General features: G+C 42.6%; 3 protein-coding genes across 4 annotated transcripts in view; 2 read left to right on the top strand and 1 right to left on the bottom strand.

The window, feature by feature from the left end:
- LOC134744179 (pH-sensitive chloride channel 2-like) overlaps positions 1–8,611 on the top strand; it is a 31,164-nt gene extending 22,553 nt beyond the window's left edge. Inside the window, exons 5-8 of one of the 2 annotated variants that reach the window (XM_063677895.1) lie at positions 750–905; positions 3,364–3,529; positions 4,572–4,773; positions 7,224–8,611. In XM_063677895.1, coding sequence (XP_063533965.1) covers positions 750–905; positions 3,364–3,529; positions 4,572–4,773; positions 7,224–7,448 — 749 coding nt within the window. In that variant the 3' untranslated portion in view covers positions 7,449–8,611. The remainder of the gene's footprint in view (positions 1–749; positions 906–3,363; positions 3,530–4,571; positions 4,774–7,223) is intronic. The other variant, XM_063677896.1, reaches the window with a different exon arrangement.
- Positions 8,612–9,782: 1,171 nt separating this feature from the next.
- On the top strand, positions 9,783–11,931 carry LOC134743988 (uncharacterized). The gene is made up of 2 exons (XM_063677619.1): positions 9,783–11,057; positions 11,878–11,931. The coding sequence occupies exons 1-2, from the start codon at positions 9,783–9,785 to the stop codon at positions 11,929–11,931; spliced, it is 1,329 nt and encodes a 442-aa protein (XP_063533689.1).
- A 4,871-nt stretch (positions 11,932–16,802) lies between these two features.
- The window catches only part of LOC134744152 (kinesin-like protein KIF19), a 44,126-nt gene continuing 36,653 nt past the window's right edge, over positions 16,803–24,275 (bottom strand). The window contains exons 11-15 of the mRNA XM_063677856.1: positions 23,267–23,480; positions 22,532–22,661; positions 21,759–21,887; positions 19,119–19,513; positions 16,803–18,801 (exon numbers count right to left, since the gene is read on the bottom strand). Coding sequence (XP_063533926.1) covers positions 19,426–19,513; positions 21,759–21,887; positions 22,532–22,661; positions 23,267–23,480 — 561 coding nt within the window. The 3' untranslated portion in view covers positions 16,803–18,801; positions 19,119–19,425. The remainder of the gene's footprint in view (positions 18,802–19,118; positions 19,514–21,758; positions 21,888–22,531; positions 22,662–23,266; positions 23,481–24,275) is intronic.

Raw genomic sequence — 24,275 nt, 5'->3', positions numbered from 1 at the left:
TGGCCGCCTTTCCTGAAAATATCATGTGTAAGAAAACCCTATCACTAGTTACAGATGTATAGGTAGTGCATAATTGTTTTCCATCGTATTTTCTCGGAAACGTTCGTATTTGTCATGCTACTTCAGTCAACCTCAGTACTTTTTGTACCACGACTGACTGAAATAGCAAGACACGTTCGTACATTTCCGTGAAAATACGATGGAAAATAATTATGCACTACATCTATACGTTTAACATACCTAAACTTTAACCAGCAAAACAGTTGATAAAAAAAAACGAATTATTCTATTTCCATTAAATATAAATTCTTCTATTGAATGATATCAAAATCTTCCACCAGCACCTTTGAAGGATGACTTACGCTAGAACGGTCCGGGTCCGGGCCCAGGATTCCGACACTTCATTTTCTATGACGGGTGATCGGTGATCACGCGATGCTTTCTATAGACAACGAAGTGACGGATGCCTTGGCCCGGACCCGGACCGTTCTAACGTGAGTAATTCTTAAAGCAATTACCTAAGTACTAAAGCTATTTCTTTGCCCCCTTCCATCAAGTACCTATGATACTAAAATTAAACCATGAAGTCAAATCCTAGTGATAATTATCGTTAGGTAAATAGTGTCGATGGGTATAAGTAGGCAGAATAATCATCAATCGTACAGGCTATATGAACGACACCCTCAGCTTTTATGATAAATACTCCTGATACTTTAACTTGTTCCTAACTTAATCTCTTCGTTTTTCAGCCGGAAACTACAGTGCCCTGAAGTTCACGTTTAAACTGGGTCGAGAGGTGGGCTATTACCTTATGGACTATTTCATTCCCTCCATGATGATCGTCGCCATGTCTTGGGTCACCTTCTGGTTGCAGGCTGACGCATCGGCTCCTAGGATAACATTAGGTAAGCTATCATAAATAATAGTACATTACTACAGAGGCCGGGAAGTAAGGGGTTGCCGGCCGAATGCATATATACGGCCGAACGTAGTGAGGCCGGATAGTTATGAGGCCGACAACCCCTTTTCACGCCGATGTATGTATAGTGCTTTTCTCAAACATGCAATGAAATAAATAAAGAAATCTCCACGAAATCAAAGTTTTAATTCTAAAGAAACTAAAAGTAAACTAGGCACAGAATATAACTACCACCTGTACCTATCTTTATCACACGTGTCGTATATTTTACACATGTAGTTAATCAATTTATTACACAAATGTTCAAAGGTATATTTATGTATCTTTGATTTTTCGCCTTGCATCCTTCTGACTGTAGTTTTAGCCACATAACTAAGATTACATCGTTTTTTATGTTGATATTATGCTTTACATACATCGTTGCCTTAAACATGGAGTATAATTAACAGGTATTCATTTAATATTTTCGTCGGAACTCATATTAAATAACACAATAAACAACGCACAATAAATCCAATAAAATAGAATTACAGATACACAATGAAAAATGTTCAACTTTACCTCCAAAACGATTAAAAAAACACCAACGCGTGTTTGAGTAGACATTTTTACCGCTAATATTTAAATGAAATATAGTTTGTCAAAGGACTGTCTCATTTCAAACATAGACAGAGATAATCATACTATCTTTGTCTTACACTGGTACTAGCACCCAAAAGAAAAGGATGAGTATAGTTTTTTTGTTCTTATTTACTGACAAACTGGTTTGACCAACTATATTTTAAATCTGTATTTGTAGGTAAATTTGCAATTCAATATTATTGGAATTTGTTAATAATGTTTTATTTATATATTTTTTGTAAATTCGATACAAATAAAACTGCAAAATATATTAATTATCGTTTATTGTTTTTTTTTAAGGGGCAGAATGTCATTCCGAACCATAAGCAAATATTGGTTATAGTTTTTTTTTGGCTGAATGCCATGATGCTGTGTCACAAATATATGTGATGTGGAAATTAAAAAAGAGCCACTTCCCGGCCTAGGCCTGCAACTTTGTATGAAATTTCATTACAGGCCCCTCGTCTAGCCGCGCCGGAGTCGTGATACTTCCCAGCCTAATATAAAGAACGTAATATCAATATTACATAGCATGTTTGAGAAAATAACTATTACGAGACAATACCACAGAATGAATAATAATACTTGGTACAGAAGGTTCACTCTCTAACAAAACGCGTCTATTACGACAGATATGACCGCTAGGTGACGCAAGTGCGAGCAGGCGTCCGTAGCGGTGCGCGGCAACTGCTATGGCTAGACATTAAAATTGTTGTGGGCCGCATGTACTTGTAGCGTCATGACGAAATCGCGGAGTGAGCCACGCCTGACAATACTAAAATAACAAACTTTGTATGAAAAACAATATTAGGGTCCGATGAAAAATGACAAATAATTATACCTAGCATCGTTTTAAATTTTACTCTTAAGCTATTATGCATTCACCTTCCACCCTCATCACACACTTTTGACACTTTGACTTCCCTACACATCCAAAACTTATGTACTTATGCAAACTTTATATTTTTATTTTAAACCAAAGTTTAAGTTGTTTTACAAGTTTTCCTAACGGTTATGAGGCCGATGTCGATTTTAGTTGCAGAAATGTAAAATTTGATAGATTTAGTCGGTGAAATTGTACACCTTTTGTTACCTAATTGAAATAACAAGTACTGGTTTCTATTAGCACGTCTTCTTATCTTGCCTTTTATCAGATCAATTTTTTGAAAACAGACTTACTAAATTAGTAATGATTTTTTTTCTGATGGACGTTTAGGTAAACGCGCGTAAAGCACTGATTTTGTCACTCTTATTTGTAAATTTCGTAAAGTTTGGACTGCTAAAAATGGTAAATCTATATTACACATATTCTGTGCTTGACCTTTATCAGATTACATTTTTGTTATGTGACTTAGAGTTCGAGGAAATGAAAGTTAAACGAATTCAATTTTATCCAGAAATTACTTCAAAACAAGTGACAATTTCTCTGAAAATCGGCTTACTTTCAACGTAATTTTGATACTTAAACAATCTACAACATTTGCTGAAACTATTCTTATACATCGATTTGAATAATTTACCACCATAATTTTTTGATGATTTTTATAAACTACCCCTTCTCTTCATATATTACCGGTGACGCACGCTCGCGACCTCATTATTAAAAGGCAAGATGAGAAGACGTGCTAATAGAAACCAATACTCGTTATTTAGATATTACGTAACGAAACGTGTATAATTTCAACGACTAAATCTATAAATTTTTCATTTTTGATCCAAAATCGACACCGGCCTATCTCCTATGTCTCTATTTTGTTGTTTACACGTCTTATCTATCTTATAATCTGAAACTGAAATAAATGGTTTTGTTATATAATTTCCAGGCACCAGCACGATGCTGTCGTTCATTACGTTAGCCTCGTCCCAGGCCAAAACGCTGCCAAAAGTGTCCTACATCAAGGCCAGTGAAATATGGTTCCTCGGCTGCATCGGTTTCATCTTCTCGGCTCTAGTAGAGTTTGCATTTGTTAACACTATTTGGCGAAGAAAGTAAGTAGCCCCAAAATCCACCCAATTTTAAATAAAGTTTTAATTATCTTTTTGTTTTGGAAAGTTAACACTTAGATATAGCTTTTATCGAAATGTTACTTTAAAAAAAACAACTAAAATATGTAATAATCAAGATATCTCAACGTAGGGCAGCTTGAGGCGAGCTGTTGAGGATTAGCGACCTCACGTACCCGAGTGCTCCTGGGGAGTTCAGTTCTGTTACCCGCAAGGAGGGTAGGGTAGGTGGGTGGGACGGAACCTTCTGCCGGCCGGCCAGAGTGGAGCCGTGAGACATATAAGCTCCAGTGGTGGAAGTGAAATATGTATAAGACGCGATTTGGCACAGTGGCTGTTAACAGTCACTGGGTAAAAAGCGGCGCACACCTCTCGTCTCGGCTCGACACCCCTGAACTGCTCACACCGATGTTGCCCTTGAGCTATCCTAGATGTCGCTTTTTGTGGGGGCCCATCTTGTGAGGGCGAGTCACCGTCTGCCGGAAATAAAATTGCATACCGTTTTATTAGGCAGGCGTCCGGTTTTTTATCCCATAGCTCAGTACTTAGTCCATCGCTTTCACCCAACCTAGTTCATTTTAGATCCCATCAACTCTCAATAGTCCTTACACCCAGGCGGGCCTCTGCGTGCGTCCCATGACACGGGAAAGGGCAGCATCCGCCCGGTGTACCCCTTACATTTCACTAAAGTGTCAAAACGCACGTGTCGCACGCCTCCTAAAGGTCCGGAACACCATCGTTCCGTGATGGGAAAGACATACAAAGATATTTCATATTGATACAGTTTTAAAATAGGCAAGTCGGTGGAAATCGAGTTCTATGGATGGACACCCTTTACATCTCAAAACTTTTTTGAAGTAGAAGAACTGCGTTGCGAGACTTTTATACTACCTAATATTTTTAATGAGATTTTATTTGACTAGCAGTTTGTAGCGACAGTAGGTATCTCAGGGCCAAAAAGAATCTTGTCAGGCTTTAAATATGTAAATCTTACCTACGTTTATTAAATATCATATTCGTTTTACAGGAAAGTAGTTAACCTGAAGAAAGTGAATAGTAAATACATTCTGAAGAGCACGCTAACACCCCGGCTGGCTCGGAAGGAGCTCCAGAAAGAGCTGCAGGAGTCCTCGCCGCAGCTCACCAAGTCCCGCTCCTGCTCGTCGCTGCAGCGGGAGACCAGCGCCGACCCGGCGGGCCCTGGGTTCAACAACTACCTCACTGTACATGTAAGTACACTAAGATGTTACCTACTTGTCAAGGTCGAGGTATGGTTAGCTCACCAAGTCCCGCTCCTGCTCGTCGCTGCAGCGGGAGACAGCGCCGACCCGGCGGGCCCTGGGTTCAACAACTACCTCACTGTACATGTAAGTACACTAAGATGTTACCTACTTGTCAAGGTCGAGGTATGGTTAGCTCACCAAGTCCCGCTCCTGCTCGTCGCTGCAGCGGGAGACAGCGCCGACCCGGCGGGCCCTGGGTTCAACAACTACCTCACTGTACATGTAAGTACTATTATAAGATGTATCTACATTAGATATCGCCCTTACCTGTAGTCAATGGCCAAATTATCAAGTCACGCTCTTATATGTCGCTGCTGCAGGAGACCAGCGCCGACCCCGCGAGCTATAATAACTACGTCACTGTTCATGTAAGTCTTTCCACAGTAACCGCAGTTTTCCCAGTAAGTAAGAAAAGGAATAGTGGGGTGGTCACGGTGGAAAGACCTCTAACCTTTTATTTACGATTGTACGCGGGCGCACTTGCTCTATTTGACCTTAGTGATTAAATAGTAAATTGTTATTTGTTTGAAAATAAACTATATAAATGCTGACTGATGGTACGGAATCGAGTGAGTCTAATCACATTTTTTGTCTATTTTCACGCGTCACTGGAGTTAAGATTAAACAAGGTGAAGTACATTTCATTCAGATTTGTAGATTTAAGTAGTTTGACCCAGTAATAGCTCTTAAAGTAAGTTCTTAAGTTACTTTATACGATGGGAGATTTTTTCGCATGCACAAAGAAATTCGTCCTCGAGGCATTTACATCTCTTTCAATTCCATACATACAGAACGAGTACGATAGATAAAAACGCAACAGTTTTTAAAGAAATGGATTTAGTCTCGTTAATTAGTTTGGCTAATTACTTGATTGTAAATGTTGTAGTAGTTCAAGGTTGGCACCGTTGGTGTTTTTTGCAATAAGTAAACCGAACAGGAAAGTTCTAATAGCTAGGTACACTACAGCAGAGGAAGTTATGGGAGGAGCGAGTCCCACATACCACCTCCCAATGGGCTTCCCCAGCCCGGGGGCGAGATACGTAAATGCATTTACCGCGTCAAAGAAAAAAAAAGGTTGGGTTACCATTACATATGCAACTTTATGTTTTTCTGCATAGCTTAAGCCGTTTACCCAATCAGTATACAAAGTGACCGATAATTGTCCACAAACGATTAAGCTAACTTAATATGGACATCTGGCCCGACACCCCGATTCTAATCATATTAATAATTAAAAATTTAATCCTCAATTAAATTTTTTCCGAGCTTCTGAAGTTATCGACCCGATATTTATTTGGGATATCGGGTGGTCAGATGAGACTGAGTGCAAAGGAAATATGCCGATGTCTTATTGGATAATAGATATAGTTATTTGTGCAACAAGAGAGGAAAGTTGGTTTTTCTTGTGTGTTTATTTTGAGTCCCGAGAAAGCGAAAGATTCAATTATAGAATTTTGAGCGTAGGGAGGGACTCAAAAACACGAGATGTAAAATAACTTTGCTCTCGTGTTGCACACATAATTTTTCACCTCAGTTAGGGTTGCCACCCATACTATAATATATAGTATCATACTATATTTTAGTCACTTGTACTATATATTATACAAAAACAATATAGTACGAAAAATACTATATTTTCAACACTCAAGAATGGGGTATATAAATGTCACCGATATCGCATCGTATGCGACTTGGATTTTTAATTCGCCTCAAATCGGTGGCCTTTTTTTTCCCAGTAAATACTATATTTTTTCAATATTTTGACAAAAATACTATATGTGTATAGAAAAAAGGTGGCAACCCTAACCTCAGTAGTGAGAACATATTAAAGGTTAAAGTGTATTTCGAACTACACAGAATAATACAGAAAAACAAAAAAAAAGATTGTAATAGAAGTATGAAGTGGCAGTTCATGGCCTTCACTAAATTAAAAAGCTTCTTTGTTTCACTCCCTGGAGTGAGGAAAGTCGCACTTTTGTCACTCCCTGCAGTGAAGAAAGTCGCACTTTCCTCACTCCAGGGAGTGACGAAAGTAGGCTTGTTCGAGCTGCTGAGGTGAAAAATAAATAGAATACCTACTCTTTATTGCACTTCTCGCGCTCTCGGACAACATTTGGGTAGTGTAAGAGGGTTTTTAGAAAACCCGCAGAATGTTAATGTGCTTTAAAAAATAACCACATCGATATCGCCCCGATAAAATGCCTATTATCGTATGTGGAATGCTGTCTCGCCCCCCGTTATCGTGTGGGATGCAAGTAAATTTTTAAAGCAGCTATTTATATGTAATTATGTACGTCGGAATGTTTAAATGTGTCCTACAATTCGGGCATCTTAAAAATCCCATGTATAACTGTGTGCACTGTGCACAACTAACGCAACATTTCCCTCGTTTCCAGAGTTTCCCCTCCGCCCTGAACTTGCCGACGATCACGACGCAGAGCTACGACGAGCTGACGGGCGGCGCGCCACGCAGCGACGGCTCCGACGAGCCCAAGCACGCCTGGACCACCATGACCCCGCAGGAGATCGCCACGTGGATCGACAAGCGATCTCGTGTCCTCTTCCCCTTACTCTTCTTGGTTTTCAATATTCTTTATTGGACGTTCGTGTATTGCCTTTGAATTCGTCGATTAGGACATTTTGGAGCTGGAGGTTGTAAGGTAAACTGCCCTGTTATTGACACAACCGATTTTCGCCTTTACAGATTTAATATTGGCTTATTAGTGTCACATGATGGTGACAAACTTATTTTAATAGACATGAAACGGGTTACAACTCGAATATAGACACGACAAATATCAACCGAGGGGTCGTATTTCGCTATAGTTCTATCTAGTCTTGACACACGGCAGAAAATGCGAAATACTTACCCCTAAAAGAGCTACTAATTAATGCAAGAATAGCACGATACCGTTTAATAGGTTATTAACGCGTGTAATACGTAATCAGTATTTTCGGGAAGAATATTTTGTGTTAAGGGTCCCCGGCAAGCTCGGTTCTCCATACATAGTTCCGCTCTCATTTTAAAACGAGTAGCTAGTTTGCTCTGAAACTTTGTACTTACAATAGGATAAGGTATATCTATGTCTGTAATTAGTTTATGTAGCTTCAGATACCATAGTTATTGAAGTTGTTCATACAAAACTTGTTTTTGTTTGTTTTATAAACTGGAGATATATTAACTAATTACAGACCTAGATACACCTCATGTCATTGTATGTGCAGATAACGAAACTCCGTTTCTATGAGAAGGTGAAATTCGGCCGAGCTTGATACGAATAAGCATCATTTAAATGTAATCAAGGCGTCATTAAGCAATTAAGCATAAATCCAATAAGCCTAAAATGTAGACAAGAACATTTTAACCAATAAGCAGTTTTACATATTTATTTACGATACGACTCTGTTATTAGTTACAACTTTGTATTTTGTGCTATTATGAGGTTGTTTATTATAAAATATAAGATACAAGAAAAAAAGTACCGAAGGACTTAAATGATAATGTTATGGCCATATAATTTATACCCAAAGATTTGTTGTTCCTTATGTTTCACAAATTTAGAACCCTTGCCCAGTAGATTAGGTAAATTAATTTAATTATATTTAGTAACATACGTAACAGGTACTTGTGGTTGTATTATATTGCGGAGACGGTAACATTTTAAACGTTCTCACATTAACCTACAGATGTAGTGCATAATTGTTTGCCATCGTATTTTCTCGGAAACGTTCGTATTTGTCATGCTACTTCTGTCAACCTTAGTACTTATTGTACTGAGGCGTCTGAGACTGACGGAAATAGCATAACACATCCGTGCGTTTCCGTGGCAAACAATTATGCACTACATCTGTACCTACTATTGAAAAAAATAATTGAATATGTGTTATTATAATGTCAACTTTTGTGAAGTTACCCCGCAAATATCTTACTAAACCATTCTTTTATATTTAAAAGAATTAAGTATTTAAAAATGTATGATCAACTAAAGTACAAGACAAGAGAAGCATAGTTTATTTATGGGGTAAGAGAAACATTAGCGCAGAAGGATTCAAAACCAATCTCCATAAAATTCATTCCATTTGTGCCTTTGCTGGGGCAAAAATACGACAAGTTAAATAAGCACACGACAAAACGCATTTTAATAGAAACGACTAGTCTAGATCATTTACCTGTCTGTATTTGTAACTGTCAGTATCTATTTACACTTTTATATTTAGAGCGTTTCTCTGTCCCCTGGCACTGGCATTAAATATTTGATTACATTATTTATTAATAATATACACGTTTATGTTCTAAGTCCGATTTATTCATATTTTGATTGAGATTATTGTTTATATAACCCAGTCAATGACGTAGGCGTAAGTAGTTGGTAATATTGTGATCTTTAGATACTTAGTCATTTATAGCAAACATATTTTGTCATTTGTAATATAGTTGACGTAAGATACTTTAATAAAAGTAATTATTAATATATTTCACTTCATTATTTTTATTTTATTTTAAATATATTTACACGACATCACAGCATAGGCCAATACACCGAATAATTAAACTAGTTACAAGTATACAAATTACAAATACAAAATATATATGAAGTAAAATACAGATAGTCATATTAAGTCAAATGCAAGTGCTGTGTAAGCGACGCGAATTTGGTTTTGTATTTTTTTCTTTATTTTATTAAAAAGAGGGTGCTTGGAAGTCTGAGTAGTATGTGCCGGTTTTGGGACACCGAAGGGAGCGTGCAGGGGAGGGGGGACAAACGGAGGTTTGTCTGTCATTGGCTCCCAGCGGTCAGTCGATCTATACGAGCGCGCGGTATGGTACACGCTTCTCGCTGTCCAAACACCCTTACGTTATTTTGCTTTAAAACTGCATATTATTTCACCACGTCCCTTACAAGCTGGTCTTCGAACCGAATTCTGAACCCTGAATGTTTCATACTCCGAAAAAAATGAGCACACGAAGCAGTGCTAAGAAACAAGAAGCAAAGCAAAAGGAGCTTAAGGCCAACAAGGAAATACCTACGCCGAAACAAGAACCAGTCTGCCAAACGACTCAAAGCGACGAATCTGCAAAATTAAAATCGATAGATAAGAAAAAGGAGCTACTCGATAAAACAATTAATGTCGATGTGGGTAGTGCAAGTGAAAAGTGCAAAATGGACGACTTTCCTAAATCGAAATCTATAAAGTCTACTCGAAAGTCGAAAGCATCAGGTTCTGCGCGTTCTTCAGTCGTGGCTAGAAAGAAGTTGCTAGAATTAGAAGCGGCAGAAGCGAAAGCGCGTATACAAATGGAATTAATCGACAAAAAGCTAGCGGCGGACCTAGCACAATTGGATGAAGAAAACGAAGAATACAGTTCACAATCGGAAGCTAGTGAAATTCACACTAGTAAAGAAGTGGAGAAATGGTTAGAACGCAGTCATCTAGAACTGAAAGAGCAGCCTGTGCCACCAACGGAAAATACATTGGACAAGCTATGCCCGCCGCCCGCGCCGCTGGCTGCACCAGCGCGCGACGGCACCGAAGATACAGTTCACCTACTGGCAACTGCACTCAAAGACATAGCCGCAGTCTCCTCTACTAACGGACCTAACGCTCGAATGTTGAGCCGCCTCTGCACGCCGCGAGATTTACCCTCGTTTTCCGGTGATCCAATGGAGTGGCTCCAATTCAAGCAGGCGTATGACGAATCAACTGAAGTGTGCAATTTCAACGACAAAGAAAACCTGTGGAGACTACGAAAATGCCTTCAGGGACCAGCTAAGGAAGCAGTAACCTCTCTGTTAATTGGAGCCACCGCACCAGATCTAGTGATGTCTACCCTAGAGCTACAGTTTGGGAATCCCGATATTATTATATCAAAAATTGTGCAAAGCATCAACAAACTGCCAGTGATGTCTCAAGAGTATCATAAGGATATAGTGTCATTCTCCGTGAAGGTGAAGAATTACGTTGCAGCAGTAACAGCTATTGGTCATGATGAGTACTTAAGGGGGATGAAAATCATATCTGTAATTCTGTCAAAATTGCCAACTGTGTTAATATCCAAATGGGTCGACTACAGTTACCCGCTTATCAACGAGGGCAAGAAACCACGGCTCGCTATTTTGTCAGAATTTTTAAATGACGAAGCTCTCAAAACATCAAAAACAGCTGTTATCCTCGCGAACACTTACGGTGATACTAAACGTAAACAAAGTGACTTTTACCGCTCTCAAACCGTACTAGTGCAGAATGAACTAAGTGACGATATATGTAAATTTTGTCGTACGTGTAAACACGACTTAACAGACTGTAAAATGTTTAAAAAATCGCTTCGCAAAGACAGGTGGGCTTATGTGAAACGTCATGGATTGTGCTATAAATGTTTAGTGTCGCGCCATAACAAAGAAACCTGTCCTGCGCCCTGTTGCGATAAGGAAAACTGCGGACAATCTCATCACCGGTTGTTACATTACGTTACGCGCGCTAATAATTCAAATCCTCAATCTAGTGTGAACATTACGGAAATAATAGACACCGACGTAAGTGAAACGCGATCTGAGACTGTTACAAACATTAACTCGACAAGCTGCAAAGTTTTGTTACAAGCTGTACCTATTTACATACACGGACCTAACGGTATAATTAGTGTCACTGCATTATTGGACAATTGCTCAACGGTATCACTGATAAGCGCCGACCTCGCCGCCCGAGCCGGATTGCATGGTACCAAACAAAAAATGTGCGTTAGTGGGGCATGGAGTAACTCCGAACTTAAGTGCGAAAGTGAGGTAGTGGACTTTGATGTGTCAAACAAAGATGGACAGATGTTTACGCTACGTGCTCGCAGTGTTACAGACTTAGACTTACCTTCGCAAAATGCATCTAAAGTGAACCTTATGCATTATGACCTTAAGGTTGAAATTAAAAATCAGTTATGTAACACTCGCTACGAGAAGCCTCAGCTGTTAATAGGGCAGGATCACTATCATCTTATGATGCCACTGCAAATAATAAAGGGCAAGTCCGAAGGATCTTACATAACTCAGACTGTTTTAGGCTGGTGTGTTCACGGTCGCGTCACAGCACCGCGCGATAAGGGCCAGCGGCTAGATTCGACCTTGTTCATAACCGAGGACCTGCAAGTCGAAAATGAGCGTGCACTACGGGAAATACACGAAGAAGTACGCCGCTCTTTTGCCATTGAATCCATGGGCGTCTCATGTAATCCGCGCCAGAACTCCGAGGACCTGCGCGCACAGGAGCGACTGGAACAAACTGCTACATTGTTAGAAGGAAGGTGGCACGTTGGGCTTCCATGGAAAGACCTTAATTGCAATATGACTGAATCCTATGGTAACGCACTTTCTAGACTTAAGGGGGTAGAAAGAAAAATGAAACGGGATGTTGGCTATGCATCAAGGTACACTGAAAGAATAAATCACCTGTTCGATAACGATTACGCAATGGAGGTCGGCAACCCTAAGCTCACGCCAAAAACATGGTTTCTACCCCATTTCGGGGTTGACAACCCTAACAAACAAAAATTAAGGCTCGTATTTGATTGCGCATCCAAAAATAATGGCGTTTGTTTAAATGACTACCTGTATAAAGGACCTGATCTGCTCGTATCATTATACGGAATAATGCTTCGATTTCGCGAAAATAAAATCGGAATAACTGGAGATATCCAAGATATGTTCCTGAGAGTGAAAATCATCCCTGAAGATCAAGACGCTTTTCGTTTCCTGTGGAGAAACACATCTGAAGGCTCCGCTGCTCCTGACGGCCCTATAAAAACATATAAGATGACATCTTTAATATTTGGAGCGAATTGCGCGCCATTTATTTCCCAGTTCATAAAAAACAAGAACGCCGTGCGCTATGAGTCATCGATGCCGGCCGCTGTATCTGCAATATGTAAACAACATTACGTAGACGATTATATTGATAGTTTTGAAGACGAAGAAACTGCAATAAAAGTGGTAAAAGAAGTGGCCTATATACATAAACAAGGCGGGTTTAACATTCGTAACTGGACGAGCAACAATGAAACTTTAATAAATAGTTTACCAAAAGAGAACTTAGGTTCAACGGCCATAAGGTTCAAAATCGATCAACAAGATGATGGCGAACGCACGCTCGGATTAGTTTGGTTTCCAAAGGAAGACTTACTTGGTTTTGATGTCTCTTTCAAACGCATACCAGAGGCAATCATATCTGGAGAGAAAATACCTACAAAGCGAGAAATGCTGAGAGTTGTCATGTCGATATTCGATGTCTATGGGTTTCTATCACCGATAACAATAAGAGGAAAAATAATAATCCGTGATACCTGGAAACAAGGATTGCTTTGGGATGACATAATTCCGGAAGAATTATTTAAAAAGTGGATCGAATTCCTCGAGCTATTAAAACGCGTAAGTTCAGTGCGCCTGCCCCGATATTATCAAGCCGCCGTGCGCGCGAGTGAGACAGACGATGCACCGAATGCACCGAATAGTGAAGGCCGCCCGCCGGCTATGTATACTAACCTACAACTGCATTTGATGTGTGATGCGTCATCGCAAGCCTTATGCGCCGTAGCGTACTGGCGCTGGTTAGATAACAATAACCGCTGGCAATTAGCATTCGTTTCTAGTAAATGTCGAATTTCACCTGCTAAACATAGAAGTATTCCACGATCGGAACTAGAAAGTGCATGCCTAGCAGCGAGACTGGCACATAGTATTATCAAAGAGCACAAAATGACCACGGAGAAAATATATTACTGGACTGATTCGACCTGTGTGCTTCACTGGATATATAACGATGCACGTACCTATAAAGCGTTCGTGGCGCATCGGCTCGGGGAATTAGACGAATTAACTCAATCTACTCAATGGAGATACGTACCTACGAAAATGAACGTAGCTGATATTGCTACACGAGACACCTGTGAATTCAAAATGCTGGAAAATGAATGGTTTCACGGTCCCGACTTTTTGTATAGCAATGAGGAAACTTGGCCTTCAAGTAAACAGCTGACGACGCCTAACCCTTTGGATCTAGAGTATACAATGATTGTAAATGTATCTCCTGAAAGCTTACCAGCTGTTCCTGAACCTGAACGGTTTTCGTCGTGGTTAAGATTGCTTGGAGCTACCTGTGCTATACTTATGTTTATAAATAAATGTAAAAAACTTACCTGCGAGATTAATGGAGACCTGAAGGAAAAGGCAGAGCGCTTGCTTATCCAATATTCCCAAGCGCAGTCCTTTCCTGAAGACCTGGAGAACCTGAAAAATAAAAGAAATTTAGATCGGAAAAGCAGATTACTTACCTTGACGCCATTTCTGGATGAATACGGTATTCTGCGCGTCGACGGACGAATTGGGGCGGCTCAGGAGGTACTATCGGAGACAAAACAACCCGTAATCCTCGATGGAAGTAATCATGTCACTAAGTTGATTGTAAAACATTATCACGTGACGGCCGCACATGGTAATCAAGAAACAGTGGTAAACAACCTGAAACAAAAATACTGGGTTATTCGTATTCGGCCAACTGTGAAACATGTGAGCAGTAAGTGCATGTTCTGTAGAATAAAAAAAACGCAACCGCAACCACCTAGAATGGGTGACTTACCTCCTGCCCGCATGGCCCATCACCAGCGCCCGTTTACCTTTTGTGGGATTGATTTGTACGGACCAATGGAAGTGACAGTATTAAGACGCCGAGAAAAGCGGTACGGAGTTTTATTTACGTGTCTTACCATGCGAGCTGTTCACATAGAAATAGTCACGAGGCTCACGGCCGACGCACTAATAATGGCTCTGCGAAGGATGGCGGCGCGTCGTGGTTGGCCTCAGCAAATTTTTTCGGATAATGGCACAAACTTAAGAGGAGCTGATAATGAACTTAAGAAGTGTATCAGTGAATTGAATGACGCCGCATTAAAAGATTTAGCCTTAAAATATGGTACCACTTGGAATTTTTTGCCACCAGTTAGCCCCCACTGGGCTGGCGCGTGGGAGCGACTTATTCGGTCAATAAAGGCATCACTCAAGGTGGTATTAAAAGAACAGGCTCCGCGAGATGAGGTTTTGAGCACGCTCATGGCAGAAGTCGAACAGATGGTTAACAGTCGTCCGCTTACACACGTCACAGTTGAACCGAAAAGTGATGAAGCCCTCACGCCAAATCATTTTTTACTTGGCAGTTCTTCCAACTTACCGACTCTCGGTTCATTTGACCAATCTGACATGTACCTTCGTAAACAATGGCGAACCTCTCAACGATTTGCAGACCTATTTTGGAAGCGGTGGGTACGAGAAGTACTGCCACAGATGATCCCTCGCCAGAAGTGGCACCAAGACCAACGACCCTTGCAAGTGGGAGATCTGGTATTGGTTGTGGATCCTGCGTCACCCCGTAACGTTTGGCCTAAAGGAATAATACAAGAAGTAATTCCGGGGAGAGACGGTCGCATAAGAGTCGTGCAGATAAAAACCAAATCTGGAACACTACGTCGATCAGCTGCACGCGTCGCATATGTACCTACTGAGGTTGAGTAAGTGCTGATGCAGCACTTGGGGTGGGGTATGTAAGCGACGCGAATTTGGTTTTGTATTTTTTTCTTTATTTTATTAAAAAGAGGGTGCTTGGAAGTCTGAGTAGTATGTGCCGGTTTTGGGACACCGAAGGGAGCGTGCAGGGGAGGGGGGACAAACGGAGGTTTGTCTGTCATTGGCTCCCAGCGGTCAGTCGATCTATACGAGCGCGCGGTATGGTACACGCTTCTCGCTGTCCAAACACCCTTACGTTATTTTGCTTTAAAACTGCATATTATTTCACCACGTCCCTTACATGCTGGAAAGCCTATCATCCTTCATATCACAAAACCTGAGACACTCCTGGCACACATTCGCCCATCTCCACGCAAACAAGTCGCACTGGTGCTGATGTCAGGAGTGCATTGAGTAGCGATAACGCGCGGAGGAGTGGCGAGTTTCTGTGCGATACTGTGCGCACCGCCGGCACAGCCAATAGTTGACGCGTTCGCGTTCGCGGCCTCAACTGGCCTCAAGCAGACTCGAGGAATATCCGGGACGTACAACCTCAAGACTCCAGTTACCAGTTCCGGGCAGTCCGAGTCACCGCGCAATCCGTAGTCAGCAAGATGTTGTTGCGCCTTACCTCTAGAGAATTATATCCAAGGCAACCTAGTAAGAATTTTGTTGGGTACAAAAAAGGGTAGTACCCATATCTTTTTTTGTACAGAAATCTCAAAAAGGCCCTTTGGATTTTCTCTAGAAGTAAGGCGTATGAGGACTCGTACGGGTTCCAAATAATAGATGAAGCCTCAAGCTTGCTCCTCACTAAGGCGTTGAAAACCATCGCAATGGCCCCAGTGTCTCGGAAATCCTTGACATTGCGGATCACGAACCCTAGTTTTTGAAAACAACCTTTGGCGAGTATCTGCATATGCTCATGAAAATTATATTTGAACTGCTACAGATTACATCCTGCATGACTTTACTTATAGTTATTATAAACCAATAAAGGGATATGATGGTTTAGCTTTCCGACTTTCGTGTCATGGAATGGGTCGCTCTCTCATTATCAAATGATACCTGTTACAGACGATAAAAGCGCTCATAGGCTAGCAGGTTTGTTTATTGCAAGGCCGCGTGATTTTAGTAAGACATAACTTGACGTTGTAGCGCTGCCATAAAAACAAAATAAAATTACTTAATACGAGAAATGGAGAAATTCAGTTGCCTTCGCCATTATCATTTATAATTGTTAGCATCTGTATAAAATAAGCAGGCTACATACTAAAAATAAATTATCATTTATAAAAACACGTAACGTAAAATTAATCGTACAGCGTTGACGCAAGTCCTAGTCCTAGGTCTTAGTAATTAATCTATCTACAGGATGTGTCGTTGTTTAATCAGTACATGAAAACAAACACTACAAAATACATTTAAACAACATTTATTAAAATAAACACGGCAAAATACTGTGTTACCTGCGTACTCAACAAATAAATAGGAATAACTGTAACGTAAATACCTACTACAGCTTATATGTGTAATATGGAAGGTAGGTATAGGTAAAAACCTTTAAGTAAAGCCCCCCTTGTATTTAGTTTGGTACAGTTTACAAAAAAACGCATTAACCTTCCAAGGCTCACGGTCCGTCCTACCCATCGTAAAGCTTGTACCAGAAAATACGCATGTTAATTTACACACAAACTTTCACAACAGTTAAATACCAACTGTTTTATTGTAAATTATTGTTAGAAATTTAATAAATAGCGTGTATACATACATTTATGCAGTTTTAGACTTTATTAATCCAGAAATTTCGTGATTTTATTGTAATGCCTATCATCAGGTTTTGCACATGTAACGAGTACAACCAAGGGGCACATTTGAAGTAAGTACAAAATACGTGTACTCGTTAGGTCGTTCATTTCGCTGTATTGTGGAATTAAAACCATAGCAGCGGACTTTCCGCTTAAATACGTGCGACATTGGATTTGAGCGCAAATAGCCGTTAGGCTAGGTTACCACCGTCAGGTGGTATGACATTAGCTTTAGAAGTGTGACAGGGATTTGGCAAAGTGCCTGAGGCCCATATTTTCTCGAACGATATTGGACTTAATATCTTAGTAAGTAATGTGAAAAATTAGTATAGACTTATAATTAGTCGAACAACCTTGTCAGTAGAAAAAGGCGCGAAATTCAAATTTTCTATGGGACGATAACCCTTCGCGCCATTTTTTTTTTATTTACCGCTTTTTGCTACTGACGGAAATGGCTTGACAGAGGTATAAATGTAAACCCATTGCTAAGAGTTTGGCCAGCAGGTCTATTCCAATATCAGAAAACGCATTTAGAGCGTTTGATCACTCCAGTAGTTCCTTTTCATTACTAAATCCGAACCTGAGGGCCTACCGCGAAAAACGAAAATCGAAATTCCGTTATCTGCCTCTATTGCACGAATGTGTTTCATTTTCTGCGGTAGTAGGCCCTCAAATACTGCCTGTGGGGCCAGGGTATCTCTTGAGATCAAGTCTCACTCTATCTATACCTACTCGTTACGTGTCACAAGGGCATTAAGTAGGTATATGTTTTTAAGAAGACAGTGAGTCACAGCATTACTAGCCTCATATACAAATAGAAATTAATTCCCACGAAATAAATCCAGAATAAGAAAATAAAATATTTAACTAAGTGACACATTTCGGCTGACGCCGACGTTCAATATTTGCCAGCAATGGAGCACGACTGTTTGCATAGTTAAGTAGTAATCAAATATTTATATCATTTTAAACTAACAGTGTAATACGACCAGCAGGCGTATGATAAATGAATTAAATGACGTTGTCCACCTTATAAAATAAACGTGACTTTTTAACCCCATGTGATTGAAAGACATAGACACTGTCTCTATCACGCTGTCACGCAGACAAGTTTCGATCATCTTATCCGTATAGAACATTAACTAACGCCTTAATTTAAGAATACTGTCGATCTTATATCATATCACATTCACGATACACCTGGACGGAAAATACAATTCGATCTAAACAACGAGGGTTTTAGCACAGGAGCTTTGATAGGTATCCAGGGTGTTACTGCCAAATCCAAAGATCGAAATCTATTTATTTCCAATATTTCCAGCTTTATTAATAAAGCACACAAGTTTATTAACAGGTAGACACTTAGGAGATTAGAGGATATAACCAAACGGTGACGCCTTGTCTGTAATTATATGTACAAAACAGTCTGCCGATTTTTGCGGGGGAGGGGCACGTCAAATGTATACGTAACGTAAGAATAGCCATGTACACGTCACTCACGTCAGTTCACACATTGTGTATGGCCATTGGCCGCCTTTTATTGACAGAGGGGAACGCCTGTTAATGGCTACTCCGTTTGGTAAGCTAAGCCGTTTGCTAAGGGTAGACGTAAGTAAACGAATTTTAAACTTCAAATTTTACAGTTATTTTAACCCTGGACTTAAGGGGCTACCTGAGATTTTCATCGATTTTTGACAAGTTTTGAATCGTATCGCCTACTTTTGCACTACATATAGAATTATAAGACAAGCGGCTATCGGTTCTTCAATCTTTTATCTCCATTTTTGTCTACCGGATTGTGAAAAAAATGAATACTTATTTATTTATGATTGTTTTAAACATTGTCTAAAAATACACTTTTTTCGTATCTCGATTGCTGTGAAAGATCTTACTTATACGAAATCTACATATTTGGGTTATTTTAACCGTCTACGTAAATTATTACTATCTCTGTCGATTCATATACGGACACCTAGTGCAAGAAACCCTGTCGGAAAACCCTCACTGCAAATGGCAGATATTGCCCAATAAATACAATATTCATGCTCGCTCAATTTAAATTCATATCTCAAAAAAATACCGAGCATCTCAATAATCCCCTAATATATAATTTGCTGAGGCGTGATGATTTCTAAATTTGGTATCGATAAAATCGATTAATGGATCGATACAATCGAACTATTTGTCATAACACATGTATGGTGTCTCGGAACTCGAAAACCGTTTGAAATCTGCAGAAGTTACTTTAAGAGTCAGGGCGCCGCGTCCGCGGCGCGGGGAGCCACCATCACGAGACTGTCGTCGCTGGAATACCGCTTCATGGTCACCGCACTCGCTTGGCTGGGGACACACAGTCATAATCATGAGGTCATTAGTGGTGGCACTAGTTAAAAGTAATAAAAAAGAAATCGTGTCTGTCTGTACACGATAATAGTTACATTTTAATTTAGGTAGGTACACAACATAATCGCAATCATTTATTTATTGCATTCATGCGTAAATACAATAGGGAGTATTACTGCAATGTTCTGCCGCCAGAGTGCAGCACTAGTACACATACTAAACCATAGATTAATAACTTATACATACTAGGCCTTAAACAGTTTTTTTTTACAAGTTTTCACTATGATATTGATGCATCAAGGCGGTTTGTTTACAGGTGGCCTACCGCGAAATGCAAAAATCTAAATTTCGTTATCTGCCTCTATATCGATCGAATAGGCAAGAGTGACAGAGAGGCAGAAACCGAACTTTCGATTTACGTGTTTCGCGGTAGGCCCTGTGATTGTGCTAGTGACGCTCTCTACGCAGTTTTACGTAATATTCCCTATTATCTTGAGGAGATAGCTGGTACAAAGGCGAACTTATCCCTTTAAAGGGATCTTTTCCAGTAAAATTTTGAGTTAAAGTAGAACGACAAGGGGATATAAATTACACATTCGAAAAACTACCAGGTAAACTAGGTATGTGCATGATCAGGCTATGGGCCACATTAGACAACGTACCTGTACCGGGTCCTGGGGCGCAGCGTGGGCACTAGGCGCGGCAGGCGGCGGTCGAGCGCCAGCACATTAGACAACGTACCTGTACCGGGTCCTGGGGCGCGGCGTGGGCACTAGGCGCGGCAGGCGGCGGTCGAGCGCCAGCACATTAGACAACGTACCTGTACCGGGTCCTGGGGCGCGGCGTGGGCACTAGGCGCGGCAGGCGGCGGTCGAGCGCCAGCACATTAGACAACGTACCTGTACCGGGTCCTGGGGCGCGGCGTGGGCACTAGGCGCGGCAGGCGACGGTCGAGCGCCAGCACATTAGACAACGTACCTGTACCGGGTCCTGGGGCGCGGCGTGGGCACTAGGCGCGGCAGGCGGCGGTCGAGCGCCAGCACATTAGACAACGTACCTGTACCGGGTCCTGGGGCGCGGCGTGGGCACTAGGCGCGGCAGGCGACGGTCGAGCGCCAGCACATTAGACAACGTACCTGTACCGGGTCCTGGGGCGCGGCGTGGGCACTAGGCGCGGCAGGCGGCGGTCGAGCGCCAGCACATTAGACAACGTACCTGTACCGGGTCCTGGGGCGCGGCGTGGGCACTAGGCGCGGCAGGCGACGGTCGAGCGCCAGCACATTAGACAACGTACCTGTACCGGGTCCTGGGGCGCGGCGTGGGCACTAGGCGCGGCAGGCGACGGTCGAGCGCCAGCACATTAGACAACGTACCTGTACCGGGTCCTGGGGCGCGGCGTGGGCACTAGGCGCGGCAGGCGGCGGTCGAGCGCCAGCACATTAGACAACGTACCTGTACCGGGTCCTGGGGCGCAGCGTGGGCACTAGGCGCGGCAGGCGGCGGTCGAGCGCCAGCACATTAGACAACGTACCTGTACCGGGTCCTGGGGCGCGGCGTGGGCACTAGGCGCGGCAGGCGACGGTCGAGCGCCAGCACATTAGACAACGTACCTGTACCGGGTCCTGGGGCGCGGCGTGGGCACTAGGCGCGGCAGGCGACGGTCGAGCGCCAGCACATTAGACAACGTACCTGTACCGGGTCCTGGGGCGCGGCGTGGGCACTAGGCGCGGCAGGCGGCGGTCGAGCGCCAGCACATTAGACAACGTACCTGTACCGGGTCCTGGGGCGCAGCGTGGGCACTAGGCGCGGCAGGCGGCGGTCGAGCGCCAGCACATTAGACAACGTACCTGTACCGGGTCCTGGGGCGCGGCGTGGGCACTAGGCGCGGCAGGCGACGGTCGAGCGCCAGCACATTAGACAACGTACCTGTACCGGGTCCTGGGGCGCGGCGTGGGCACTAGGCGCGGCAGGCGACGGTCGAGCGCCAGCACATTAGACAACGTACCTGTACCGGGTCCTGGGGCGCGGCGTGGGCACTAGGCGCGGCAGGCGACGGTCGAGCGCCAGCACATTAGACAACGTACCTGTACCGGGTCCTGGGGCGCGGCGTGGGCACTAGGCGCGGCAGGCGACGGTCGAGCGCCAGCACATTAGACAACGTACCTGTACCGGGTCCTGGGGCGCGGCGTGGGCACTAGGCGCGGCAGGCGACGGTCGAGCGCCAGCACATTAGACAACGTACCTGTACCGGGTCCTGGGGCGCGGCGTGGGCACTAGGCGCGGCAGGCGACGGTCGAGCGCCAGCGCGCCCGCTCCGCCCGAGCCCGAGCTCGAGCCCGAGGAGCTCTCCGACCACGCCAGCTCCGACATGCTGCCAACAAACACCAGGTGAGGCGGAAGATATGGACGGATAAATAAAGCAGGCATGTGCCAACCAATGTTAAAATGTTAGATTCCATGTTATTGTATTGCTTAGTACCTGTTTTGTACACACAATTAGGAAAACCTCCAAAGCAGCACGCAGCGTTTGGTTCATAAATTATTGAGCCCTGCCAGTGGTTCAAAGCTGTAATTAGATCCTAATTCAGATGTTTTGCTGTAGCCTGAGACTGAAAAAGGTCACTTTTATTTTTGGGTGCATGTAGTCATCTTACTAAAACATTATTAAGGGTCGACTATTGAACTAATTCGTCGTGTCGGCGCAAAAATGATGAAAGTCTGGATTTCACCATCACTGCTATTTTATAACGACAAAAACTTATTTACATAAAAGTCACTAAGTGCCATTATTTATTCAAGTCTCGATTAATTCAAAAGTCGTAACGGTGGTAAGTGAAGAATTAATGCAGTTTGGCTCACTAATATAGCACATTCCTATAATGGAGATGGTGGCAACCGAGACACGGTGATACGCGCGTACACATCCTAGACCTCTGTGTACGTGGAGCTGGTGCTAGTATAGCTCGTACAACGCTGTAGTTTGAACCACTATACCTAGAACAAATAAGTACTCACCTAGTAGAGATAGGCGGCAACCGATGCTGCGCATAGACATCATTGGTCTCCGTGTAGGTGGAGGCGTGGATTTCTTGCTGGTACAGCTCGTACAATTGCCCCAACTCTGGTGGGACCGCTATACCCATCTCTATAAATAATATGAAGAGTAAGTATAGGTACTTAGTTGGATAAAATAAAAGTGATCATCTCTCATCATCAATCATCTCTTATTTATTAAGGATTTACAATAACCACAATGTTGTAGTATATCGTGATTCAAAATATTTATAGAAAAAAACAAATGACATATTAGGTATGAATATGATCTACTTACTAGTGCGTATTTAATGTCTTTAACGGGTCTAACGCGATTAGCGAGTTTAAAGTGTTATACCTACACTGCGTGTCCATGTTAAATAATTGATGTAAAGTGAGTTCCCACCCCTCAACCTATGGGCTTGTGCAGTGCAAATAGTAGTTCTCAACCGGTTGAACAATTAAAGCTGTATGATGATCGATATGCATCTAATGGTCTCCTCTCCTAACTTCTCAGTTATTGGGCCCGTGCGGCTCGCTCGCCTTACTAAGGGCTGTCTATCACACGATACCTTCAAGCGCTCGCCGCTAGCGCGTGATGATCTCGTCGGACAGTCCGCTGTGCATCTCTCGTCTGTAACGTTAGGTCACTTCTCCTCTGTTCACGGGCCCGCGGCTCGCTCGCCCTGTAACACGAGGCTGTCTATCACACGATACCTTCGAGAGCTCGCCGCTGGCGGGTGATGATCTCGTCGGAGAGTCTCCGCTGCGCGTCTCTCCTCTGCAGCGCGAGGTCTCTCCTCCTCAGCTCGTGGGCCCGGGCGGCGCGCTCGCCCTGCAGCGCTAGTTTGTCGGCTTCCAGTTCGTGCACGCGGCACACAAGGGCTAGGACTTCGCGCTCCGGACCGCTACTGATGCGCGCGGGCAGCTCCTGTTATACAATCGTTTATATTATTCAACGACACTTTGAATATATCACACCTGTCTGTACACGCTAGTTGCGCGTTTTTTTATCCTCGTAAGGCTCAATGTACATTACAATGTACCTACATATTTGTTGCAATCTAATTAGAACATTTTATGGACCGAATAAAGTAGCATTTCTTTTGTTTCATTGCTTTTTCAAACAAACAAAATTCAACTCAATTTACTATACAACAAGGTTTAAATTAAAAATAGGAAAACTTTGTATTTATGGTGGGCCTTACGAGGCGCGTCGGAGGCAAACAAACGTACAACCCGTTACTCCAACCACTACAGCTCCTGCAACTCACATGCGCATTTGCGCTCCGTAACTAAGTTACGCGCCGCATAGCTGCAATTTTGTTGCAGCTGACGATGACGCCCGACTCACGCCCGTCTAGTGCGCGCTCCATTACTCCAAGAATGTGACTACAGAGTCACAGAGAGGTGGCTGAGTTGGCGTTTGGCGAGTTGGTCGCCTTCTACGCGGTTCATAAAGCGAGTCTACACATATAGAGTTGGCACAGTCAGGGACATTCCCGGTGAACCACTTCAGATTTTTGTTACCTCGATCCTTACGAGTGAGCTAAACTCCGCTTCCTTAAAAGGGTAAAAACAGGTAATGAGACAAACAATAGGTAGTAAGGACTATTTATTAGTTGTTGTTGTTTAGGCTAAGCCTCCCCATAAAGATAACCAATTAGGATGCATTTTGGATTCCTTATCTTAATTTGCAAACGCCGGCCGTCACAAATACAATGAA

Source organism: Cydia strobilella, chromosome 9, assembly GCF_947568885.1.
Source record: "Cydia strobilella chromosome 9, ilCydStro3.1, whole genome shotgun sequence".
In the NCBI taxonomy this organism is placed as follows: Eukaryota; Metazoa; Arthropoda; class Insecta; order Lepidoptera; family Tortricidae; genus Cydia; species Cydia strobilella.
Note: the sequence above shows the minus strand (reverse complement) of the source record. Positions and strands in the feature narration are given on the sequence as shown.